The 12,193-nt window shown below is 38.4% G+C and overlaps 1 protein-coding gene across 1 annotated transcript in view; it reads left to right on the top strand.

Annotated features, from left to right (window-relative positions):
* Window positions 1–4,659, top strand: part of LOC107589077 (myelin-associated glycoprotein-like) — a 7,705-nt gene extending 3,046 nt beyond the window's left edge. Inside the window, exons 2-8 of the mRNA XM_016277408.1 lie at window positions 1,172–1,524; window positions 2,057–2,374; window positions 2,482–2,748; window positions 2,878–3,174; window positions 3,363–3,447; window positions 4,044–4,098; window positions 4,265–4,659. Coding sequence (XP_016132894.1) covers window positions 1,172–1,524; window positions 2,057–2,374; window positions 2,482–2,748; window positions 2,878–3,174; window positions 3,363–3,447; window positions 4,044–4,098; window positions 4,265–4,579 — 1,690 coding nt within the window. The 3' untranslated portion in view covers window positions 4,580–4,659. The remainder of the gene's footprint in view (window positions 1–1,171; window positions 1,525–2,056; window positions 2,375–2,481; window positions 2,749–2,877; window positions 3,175–3,362; window positions 3,448–4,043; window positions 4,099–4,264) is intronic.
* The last annotated feature ends 7,534 nt before the right edge of the window (window positions 4,660–12,193 follow it).

Below are 12,193 nucleotides of genomic sequence, written 5' to 3'. Positions count from 1 at the left end.
TTTTTTTTTTTTTTTTTTTTTTTTTTTTTTTTTTTTTTTTTTTTTTTTTTTTTTTTTTTTTTTTTTTTTTTTTTTTTTTTTTTTTTTGTAATTTTATTCTTCTTTTTAAAAAAAAAAAAAAAAAAAAAAAGTATATAAAGTACAGAAGTTATAATATACGTATATATAAAAAAGAAACTGTCACTGGGGCAGAACCCTTTCAAAAGGTGCTAATAGTGCACTTTAGGTACTAATATGTACTATTAAAGTACTAATAAGGTACTAATATGTAGAGGTAAATGAGGTACAAAGATGTACCTTTCAGGTTTTGTACCTTAGGGTACCACCCCAGTGACAGCTTTGTACCTTTTTCTTCCTGGGTGTACAGATGGTTTGTTTCAGATGATTTATGATTATGAGAATACTATTTGTTTGCCTAAAATCATTCCAGAACAACAGTGTTGAGTGTGTTTGTATGTTGTTCATGTTTGTATCATTTTTGTAATGTGATTGTATATATCATCTCTACTTAGGTCTGACCATCTTTTAATAGCAAGATGAGCGTAGCTGAGAAAATCAGCATTTTTGTCTTTCTCTTACAAGGTGTGTGTATCTCTCCTTTAACTTCCACAATGTTTGTTGCTTCCTTATTTGTAAGATGAAGTAAACAACTATAATATTTATCCTGAATGTGTTTTATAAAACCAATGTGTTTAGTATGTTGTATATAACTAGGTCTAAATGGTTTAATTGCAAAGGTGAAAAGTATTTGAGTTATAGTCTATACTAATATGCTAAAGTATTATTTTGGGGAATCTGTACTTCACCTATGTTCTGTTAAAACAGAATACATGTACTATTACTCAGTTACATTTACAAGGAAAAAAGAATACTTCTTATTTATAATTTAATGCAGACAAAAGTACAAAGCACATATGTCAATCATAATGACTTAGACTTTTCCTGAATGATAAAAAAAAACGTGAATAACAAGCCAATCAAACATGCTCACATAAGCTGAACTTTTATTGTTAATGAATTAACTACAGTATAACAGTTAATGAGTTTAATTTCATTATAAATGAAGCATATTTAAGTAAATAAGTATATTCTTTTTAACGTTTTGTGGTTGTACATTTCTTCGTATGTTTAACATGTTTCTGTTGTGTGTGTTATTAGGTGTTTGCTGTAGAGATTTTAGCATCAGTCTGCCACAGACGATCGAAGCTCTCAGTGGATCCTGTGTGGTCATAAAGTGCACATTTGAGATTCAGGAACAATATGACAAAGACCTCACTGAGAGAGCTACAGGACTATGGTTCAAAGATAGAGATACGACGAATGACCTTCTAGTGTTTCACTCCACAGATCCCAAACCTGATCACTTTAATGGGAAAATAACTGGAAAACTACATGAGAAGAACTGCACCACTATTTTTTACAATATTACTTCAAATCATAATGGTAATTTTTACTTCAGGATTGAGGGTAATGGTGGACTGAAATGGAGCTATGATAAAACCGTTGTTTCAATAGTTGTGATCGGTAAGTGACTTTATGACTGGATTATGAAACATTGTGATCTAGTACAGTACAATAAAATCTGTGCACCATCATTATCTGAAATGATGAAATGACAGAACAACATAATGTATATGTATGCCTTTCAGATTTATGGTAACACTTTAGTATAGGCTCCAAATCTCACTATTAACTAGTAACTAGTTGCTTTGCATGCCTATTATTAACATATTGGCTGTTTATTAGTGCTTATAAAGCACATGTTCTGCATGACCATATTCTACATCCCTAATCCTACCCAATACCTAAACTTAACAGTTACCTTACTAACTATTAATAAGCAGCAAATTAGGAGTTTATTGAGGCAAAAGTCATAGTTAATGGCGAGAATTGGACCTTAAAATAAAGTGTGACCAGATTAATTATATTCTTGAAAGAATGACAGTGTCCTACTAAATTTAATCATTCTGCATAATTTTGTCCATTTTATTTGACAGTACAGACCTTTGAATCATATATGTCATATTTATAAAAGATTAATCTGTGTGTTTTTCAGACTCTCCCCCCAAACCCACAGTGCAGCTGTACGTGGAGCAGAAGGAGGTGCAGGATCAGGAGGAGGTGTTGGAGGGGAGCTCTGTGAGTCTGCGCTGCTCTGCTGAGACTCTCTGCTCCTCTCCTCCACCAACTCTCACATGGAGCTCCACTCCCAGAATCCCCCTCAGTGAGAGCAGCAGACTAGAGGAGCTCATCTCTGATCTGAACTTCACTGCTACTCACCGTCAGCCCAGAGTCACTTTCACCTGCACTATAACCTACCAGCTACAGGACGAGACCAAAACAGCACAGGACAACATCACATTACATGTTCGGTGTAAGTGAGGCTTCGAGATGCTTTTTAGTTTTCATATTATTGTGATTTTTATTGATATCAATCATATTATTGTGATTTTTATTGTGAGACCCATTTTTTCCCTTCAGATTCGCCTAAAAACACATCAGTGTCTGTGCTTCCCTCCAGCTCTGTGTTGGAGGGCCGTTCAGTGACTCTGACCTGCAGCAGTGATGCAAATCCAGCAGTGCTGAACTACACCTGGTCCAGAGAGAGTGAAGGACAGATGGAGCAGCTGCAGACTGGAGACACTCTTACCTTCGATAGGATCGACCTGAAACACAGAGGCTGGTACCACTGTACAGCTCAGAACCAACATGGCACCCAAAACTCTTCAGTGATGCTGGACATTCAGTGTGAGTATTAAAGGAACAGAGAAAATCTTTCAACCAAGTGATTGTAAACAATGTAAACTGCATAAAAAGTTACTAAAAAATATTTCCAGTTGTGCTGTACAGACCATTCTCGATCTTTCTCTCTAATAGATGCTCCTCAGATTTCCACTTCCTCCAGCTGTGCCAGGACTGATGTAACTGTGTGTTTCTGTGAGGCTGATGGGAATCCCTCTCCTGAACTGGAGTGGCATCTGTCTGGACGTCCTGTCACTAACTCTTCAAACACGTTCATCAGTGAAGAGCGATTGAGCAGCACAGGCTTGAAGAGCTCCATCACTCTTCATCAGTCTCTCACACACACATCCAATCTGCAGTGTGTCAGCAACAACACTCATGGCACTGATGAACAACTGTTTCATCTAGTTTTCATCACTCACAAAGCTCCATGTAAATTTAAATTGAACAGTTAATCTATTTTAGTTGTTGATATGGCAATGAATCAACTAGCCTGCTGATTTTTTATTGAATAGACAACAATTATTCAGATATGTATGGTTCAATTTTCATTAATATCAGAACAGTTGCTCTCTAGAATAAAGAAAGTTTCCATGAACTGTCACTTATTTATTTAATAGGGTTTAACATTTACTCCCTCCTGGTTGGAGTCGCAGCTGGAACTTCGTTTATGGCAATCTTATGGGTCACAACACTGCTGTACAAGTAAGTAGACAGTGTGATTGCCTAATGTAAAAACTATAAGAAAGAAAAATCACAAAGGAGGTCTCTATAATAGACAGTAATGAGTTAAATGTAAAGCAAACAGAGACTATTGCTGAACTCTCCTGGTTTTCCAATCATCTCCATTTCCCAGAAAACACCCTTATATTCTTGTATATGTCTACTAGAGTTTCAGAGGAGATCTCAACAATGTCTCAAATTACAGTAGTGCCAGATTTGATGATTTTTTTTTTCTGCAACTAAACGTTAAGAGATTTTCAATATAAACATTTTGTAAACTGCTTCCAAATACTTCCAAGATCAAATTATCTGGGTCATCTACATTCATCTCATAGCTGTATGGACTAACTTTATGTCAACAATTGTGTTTCTGTTTTTATTTCACCTAAGGAATTGTGGAAGGAACATCTGAGACTCCGATATTTGTTGGAGTTATATTTCGCCTACTGCATATTCCTTATGTTTCACTATATTTAAAGTCTCCTGAGCTATGAAAGAGAAACCCCTGAGCAATAACAATTTCTGATAAATAAGGTACAAGCAGTTTTATGTTTTTAAATAATGAATTATTTCTATAGATGTATCTTCAGGACTCATAGTGGAGATAAAGCTGGACTGATTCAGACTGATGGGGTATGTTACAATATATCAAACACACATGCTATTCATTCATAAATATGTCAAAATTGTAAACACCAGACTGCTTTTACAATTAGTTTCTGCAACCGCTGACACATTTCAAGTTTCTTGTGTATAAAAGGTCTCGACTGATGATTCTCCATCTTTGTTCATCTACTAGGCTGATTCGGTGGACAACAGGGGAGAGCCTTTTTATGCTAATAAAGTTATGATGTCATCAGCTGAAGCCCCCACACTATATCACCCAGAAACCCTACTTTATTCAACAATTAACTTTACAAACACCAATCCGGAGTCAAACAACATCAGAGGCATCTCATCGCTTACTACTGATTATGCTGTGGTCCGATACTGTGGTCAAAACATAGAAGATAGCGAGGCAAAGATCAGAAAGGTTCCCTCAATGCCACATGGCGAAGACATTTACCAGGTTCCTCACAAAGCAGCAGCCAAAGCAAAACAGGTGCAGATATGAACGTAAAGCAAGGCGAATCTACGAAAACATACAATATTTCTACAAACATGTCATTTTTAATTAATTTAAATATGGATTTAAAGCACACTAAAATATGTAATTTCTGTTATTGTGTTAGATAAACAAAAACATTTTGAAATTTAAACTGTTTTTTTTTTTAATGAATGCTACTATTATTATTTTGTTATATAAGTCAATCATGTTACACTTCACATAAATACATAAAGTCTACAAACACACTTTGTGGGGAACTGCATGTGCAATATTGGTTGTTGTTAATAGGCCTACTTAATAATGATTACGAAGTGTTTATGAAGTTGTCTCATCAGCATCATACAAACATTCCGTTTTACATAAGTGCATTGTATGCAAGATGAAAAAAAAAAAAAGTATTAAAATAAATTCACAATTGTAAGGCGTCAGTTTGTAAAAGTTATTTTCCAACTATAACAGTTTTACAGTTTCTCTCACATTTGCCCAGGATTTAATTATCAAAATATTTTAAAAAAATGTAAATTTTATTTGAAGTGACCGCTATTGAAACATATACCAACCTACACCATATGATGATGTCAGTGTTACTTTTAGTAAATGAAGTGAGTTCAGTTGCATCAGTGCATAATGCCACAGCCACTTGTTTTGCATTATAACAGATACTGGCTTTGTTCTCAAAGGTACTTTCATCTTGTTTATCTTTGCAAATTTACATGAGTGATCATTTGAACTTTTACTAAGTTCTACATAGACAGCCTAAACCCCCAAAACTGCAGGTATATTATTTATACATACTGTACGTGTCACAATCATAAATAAATACTTACATACGTTTCGTATTTATTTATTCATTAATTCTTAGTTAGTCAAAGTGTGCAAAATAGATGCTGAGAAGCAGACAATCCTGGCTTGAAGAGCTAGTATAGCAACAGGAACAGTAGCCAATCGAGCCTTTTGCCTGACAGTTTACAGCAAAGCATTAGGCATAATTCCAATTTAATTATAGTTATCTTATAGTAATATTTTTTGAGAATTATAAGTCATTAAAGACAGGAAAATAATTTTAAATTAATTTAATCAGTGAGAGGTAATGCTTAAATTATTTTATGAAAACAAAAAAGAGGGTCTGGAGCTTTGGGATGTGCCAATTTTTGTTTTTCAAATATATTTTTTGCTGTAGCAATGCGCGTCCTACGTCACGTCACTGTCACACTACTGCTGTTAGGAAGACGAAGGCACGATGAAGATTATAACAACAAATCTTTTTAAAGGGGTCATATGATGCGATTTAAAATTTTCCTTTCTCTTTGGAGTGTTACAAGCTCTTGGTGCATAAAGAAGATCTGTAAAGTTGCAAAGACTAAAGTCTCAAATCCAAAGAAATATTCTTTATAAAAGTTAAGAGTCAGCTACACCTACCTAAAATGGCTCGTTCTAACACGCCCCCACATGTCTACGTCGCTATGTGGGAAGATTTGCATAACGCCGCCCAAATGTTCATTCAAAGAAAGCAGGCCTAACTTTTATTCTCGCTGTAATTTTGTTGTTCGAACCGTATTTATATCATTTTTTACCTCTAATACACCACTATGTCCAACTGTTTCGAGCATGCGCACAACTTCCTGTGCGTGAGATGTGTAAGATGCTTATCAGTGTTTTTCAGTATACCATAGAAACATGTGGAAAAATAATCTACAAATACTGAAGCAGCAAACTTTGCAAAACAAAATTTATGTCACTGGCAAAACTTTTGGCCATGACGTAGACACACCTGAACCAAATGACATAATGAATGGGAGACAGAAGCTAGGTTACACAGAGCATATGAGGAAAGAAAACACAACAATTTTTCCATACATTTCTGCCATATGTACATTAACTGACAGTCACCACTGATTAACTACCACTAAATATTGTAGAAACTTAATTTCTAATTTCTGCCTGGAATTGAACTGCTGGTTTCGTCTGGTCAGAGGAGAACTGGCCCCCCGACTGAGCCTGGTTTCTCCCAAGGTTTTTTTCCATTCTGTCACCGATGGAGTTTTGGTTCCTTGCCGCTGTCACCTCTGGCTTGCTTAGTTGGGGACACTTCTTTTCCAGCGATATCGTTGACTTGATTGCAAAGATACTGTTTAAACTGAACTGAGCTGGATGATGACATCACTGAATTCAATGATGAACTGTCTTTAACTGAAAAATTAGTGTTTTACTATTGTCATTTTGCATTATTGACACACTATTTCCCTAATTAATGCTGTTCAGTTGCTTTGACACAATCTGTATTGTTAAAAGCGCTATATAAATAAAGGTGACTTGACTTGACTTGACAACAAACAGTCCAGGGGTGTGACAGTTCGCCCTCCTCCCGGAAGGTGCGACCTTGCGCCGCAGAAACAACAAAGGGAGGGACGGAGGGGGACTTAGTAGGAGGACAAAAGAGTGGATATGGGATGGTGACAGAGGATGGCAAAGGGCTGGCATGAAGGCAGGCAAACAATACAGGTGGAGGTTTGGCCGGAGGACGGATACCTGGGAGGAGGAAGACGAACAGAGTCCAGGGCGGATCAGATGGAGGGAGGAGACAGGAGGGACTTGGAGGAGCCAGGTGGGACCCAGGCCACAGGAGAGGAGCCATGGTGGAGGTAGGGCTGACAGCTCCAGGGGGCTGACCAACGGCGGTGGAGCAGGTGGGGAAGGAGGAGCCTGACAGAGCCGGAGGAATGGAAGGATGAGGTGTTGCCGGAGGACTGGAGTCCCGAGGCAGCGGCTGATCGACAACAGACCAAGGCGGTGCCGGAGGGACGAGGGAGCCCGGCGGAGCTGGTGGACTTACGGGTCACGGTGGAAATGAGGGAGCTACGAGCCATGGTGGAGCCGCTGGGTCGAAGGGCCGAGGCAGAGTCCGGGACTCAGAGGATGGAGGCGGAGACACGACACTGATGGAGACTGGCAGACCCACGGCGATCCCACGCACAAATGGTGGGCTGAGGGTGAGCAGAGGGGCTGCCAGGAGACAGTGGTGGTGATGGTGAGGACTGGTACAGAGGTGGTGGAAGAGGGAGGCTGGGCTGGAGTTCAGGATGCTAAGGGGGCTCAGAACCGGTATGCGCTGCCCACACACACAGGTGACAGGGCGTGACAGGGGGACGACCTCCGTGGTCGTTGTCCCACAGGCAGATAGTTCAGGGCAGATAGGCAGTTCAGGGCAGACAGATAACTCAGGGCTAACAGATAATTCAGGGCAGGAAGATAATTCAGACGAAGGTGGGAGAAGAAGGGGCATGTCTGCATATATATCCCAATTACAGACCACTGAGCTCAACTCACCCTCAGCCATGGTGCAGTGGGCGGAGCTCCCCTCCGCGCTCTCGCTGTCCATGATGCTCTCCCTCGTGGCGAGCTCTGTAGCCAGCTCTCGCACTTGGTCTGACGTCACGTGCTCTCGCTCCTGGGTGATCCTCAGCTCTGTCGCTCTCTTTGGCGATGGCTCATCGGTCGCCGCGGGCTCTGGCTCTCCGTCATCGGTGGGCTCAGGCTTTTGCTCCGCACAGCGGGGTGATGGTGGGCTGGGCTCTGGGTCTGGCTGTGTTCTTGATTGGAGGTAGATGCTCTCCAGACACCGGATAATTGCCTCCCTCCAGCACAGTCCGGTGGTGTCTGGGAGGTTGACGGGCCGATGGTGATTAACCCCGATCCAGAACAGTCAATACGTTTACATGGACAACAATACTCCGATTGTAATACGATTAAGACAATACTCCGATTAAGAATCTACCATGTAAACAGAGATTTTTGATTACCTTAATCCAGCTAAAGTCATAATCAAAGTAAACACTAATCGAATTAAGACATGTGGAGTATTCCTATTTTAGTCGCATTATTGAAGTGCAGTATAGACATGTAAACACCTTAATCACATTATTACCGTCGTGTAGGACTTTTCGCCGCATTTTGCAACAGGATACACACATGCCAGTGGTCAACCGTTTGATGGCAAATAAAGAGCTTCAACACCGCCATCGTCTGTATGCACGTACAAATAATTAACTGCACTTGAAGCTTTCATAAAATTAAAAATGAAACACCCAAAACTGTACATGGCATCATCACGAAGACGAACTATATGTTTATACGTGATATTCCGGAGGGGACATCGGATGGCGTCACGTGGGATGTAATGACGTGTGCCATTAATCGAACTATGTACTATAACATGTAAAATGGGAACATGAAAGGAATATTCTAAAAGCAACTCATGTAAACACCATAATCATAATATTGGCTTATTTAGAATAAGGTAAATAATTAGATTACTGATGTCCACAGAAAGGTTCTTCAGATGTCAAAGGTTATTTATGGAACCAATTAGACAAAAAGTTTCTTCTATGGCATCGTGAGGCACCTTTATTTTTAAGAGTGTAGAATGAGCGGAGGGCAGCGAACTAGAGTGAGGAATGGCCGGCGGGCTTGAGAACGGCGCGGCCGGTGGGCTTGCGGCAACCACATGTGACGACCCCGGGCTAGACTCCGCTTCGTCCATGGTGAAAGCCTATCCGGCAAACCACAGCGCGAAGTTGATGTATTTCCTCAGTGACCAGCACGGATCAGCTCCAGGCATGACGAAGCGGATATCGTACTCTTTTGGAAGGCCAAACAAAGTAGTTTCACTTTCACAACGAAACACACAGCGACTTCATGACATGGCGGCGACAACAATACTACAGCGAGAATAAAAGTTATGCCTTCTTTCTTTGCTTGAACATTTGGGCGGCGTTATGCAAATCTTCCCACATCGTGATGTAGACATGTGGGGGCGTGTTAGAACGAGGCGTTTTAGGTAGGCGTGGTTGACTCTTAACTTTTATAAAGAATATATCTTTGGATTTGAGACTTTAGTCTTTGCAACTTTACAGATCTTCTTTTTGCACCAAGAGCTTGTAACACTCCAAAGAGAAAGGAAAAATTTAAATCGCATCATATGATCCCTTTAAAGACTTTGTCTGTGCACAGAAGGCATGTTCATGCTGATCCAGGAAGTACTGGTGTGAAGTGATGAAAAAAGGAAGTTACAATAGATCTGATGCCAGTCAGTAGATTGTGCTTCAGATTCGGTTTCTGCAGCAGAGCTTCAGTCCGTCTCTAATCAGCAGCAGGTGTTACAGCTGTAAACTTAGGATCTTAACAGGAGATTCCCACACTTTCTGCCCTCAGGAAGGTCAGAACATTTTTGCTGTTTTACTTCCATTACATTAACCCTTAAATGCATGAATGTTTTGCCAATCATTATTACATAGGCTATTCGGGTCTTTAGCGACCCGGACCTATATATCCAGCACGGATGGATCTCTAACTGCTGCAATAGCAAAAAACTCTCTTGATATTTTAAGAACAATTACAGAAGAATAGAATAAAGCATATTTCGTTACGTTTTGAAACTTAAAAGGGTTAAATTTGAGCAGATTATTTTACCATCGCTGTCATCGTCAGAGCACACTTCCACAGTACATTCAACATCTGCCTCACATTCACGATCTCAACCATATTCTCAAAACTATAATTTTTAATGACTTAACCACTTAAAATATCTAAATATTCTCTTCATTACTTTTTTTATTAGTTGTTTCATGAAATTGGTTGTTTCATGCAATCAAGATTAATAAACACTGCAATTAATTTGGAATTGGATATTTAAACAATATGTGGTAATTTTGCTTTATCCATTGAAAATTAAGCATAATTAGAAATTAATGATTAATAATAAATTTTTTAATTAAATATTTATAATAATTATTATCATTAATTGGATAAAGCAGAATATATCCTTTATTTGTATAACATATCTTTATTGAGTTTTTACAGATTTTCACAAAAACACTACAGAACTCCCCAGAACATTTCCCAGGCAGAATAAAAAATAAAAATAAAAAACTGTAAACATATATAGATTTTTATTAATCAGTCCTCATAAACATTCTTACATTCCATAATGTCACACTTCTAAAGCTTCTTCAAATCTCCATTTTTAACAAAGACCAAAAACAGCTCCCAGATATCCAAAAATGGAGGATTTCTTCCTTGTTACATATGTAAGCTTTTCAAGAGCCAAACAAGATATTAAGTTTTTCAGCCATAGTCCAAGGGAAGGGCAATTGGTATTTTTCCAACATAGGGCAATAGAAATATATTCTTTATTTAAAAAAAATTGTCAAAACTGTTATATATGACAGCATCTGTTAATATTCAATAAGTCTACACATTTTGGTTTAACCCTTAAATGCATACCTCAGGTCTTTAGCGACCCGGGACATCATTCTCTGATGTGGCACTGTTTGATACACAATGATGACGTGACGGTTCACTCATAATTACCGCAGGCATAAAACAAACGAATATCATCAGCAAAAATTGAAGTGGTTTGAATGGCTTTACTGCAGAGCAATTACTATACGCAATGAAATATAAATGTCACTGCCATTTGATGCTGGATGTGATGAATAAGCTGCCACTGATCAAAATATTGAATATTAAACAAAAGGATTAAGTATACTGAAATATTAAAGTGAATATAATTATTCAAATTTATGGATAATGGACCAAGTTTCAAGGTCCTAAAATAAGAATTCACAAAAAAAACTGTAATGCATTCGCACATGTACTACACATGCTAAGTATTATTTTAAGAATGGGTTTTAATTAATGGGAGGAAAATAAACAAAAAGTAAGGCAATGTTTTCAGTCAACCATTAATGTTGATGTAAAATATGAAATGTTTCTTCCTCCTTCCTGAGGTATCATCTTTGGCACATATTTGTGCAAAAACTTTTGCATCTTTTTCCTTGAAAGCAAAGGTGAGTTTTATGTAGTCAGTGCTCTCAAACTCAAAGAAATGTCTCTTAATCATAAAAAGTGAGCGAGGAAGGGGGTGACTCAGTTACAGGTTTTTTTCCTTTTTTTGGGCTCAATTTGCTTTTCACCTGTAGGTTGATGCTCCTCAGTGAATGAAGGGATGGACATCTGGACAGCAGAGAAAATAATTCTTCCTGGTTTTCTGTTGAAAGGTTTGAGCATTTTTCCATTCATGAACTAAATTTAAGAACATTTCCAGACCTCTTTTCTTGATATTTATAATCATTTCAAAATTATTTCTTACATGTTTGTATTGTGTTGTAGGTGTTTGTTGTAGAGATTTCAGCATCAGTCTGCCACAGAACTTTCAAGCTCTCAGTGGATCCTGTGTGATCATAAAGTGCAGATTTGAGATTGAGGAAAAACATAAACTTCGTTCCTGAGAGTGCTGCTACAGGACTGTGGCTCAAAGATGGATATAAGATGAATGACCATCTAGTGTTTCACTCCACAGATCACAAATCTAATCACTTTAATGGGAAAATAACTGGAAACCTACTTGAGAAGAACTGCACCACTGTCTTCTATAATGTTAGTTCAAAGCACACTGGTAGATATTACTTCAGGATTGAAAGTTGTAGCGTCTGCGTAGGATCATGCATGAGCGTTGGACTGTTTATGGCTTAAAAGACCCCTTTTAGCCTTTTGACATTTGCATATAAATTACTTTTCTGGTCAGAGATGTTACGTTGTATAGGGGTTTTAAATTGCCAG

The sequence above is a fragment of the Sinocyclocheilus grahami genome, unplaced genomic scaffold, assembly GCF_001515645.1.
Source record: "Sinocyclocheilus grahami isolate Dianchi unplaced genomic scaffold, SAMN03320097.WGS_v1.1 scaffold111.1, whole genome shotgun sequence".
Classification (NCBI taxonomy): domain Eukaryota; kingdom Metazoa; phylum Chordata; class Actinopteri; order Cypriniformes; family Cyprinidae; genus Sinocyclocheilus; species Sinocyclocheilus grahami.
Note: the sequence above shows the minus strand (reverse complement) of the source record. Positions and strands in the feature narration are given on the sequence as shown.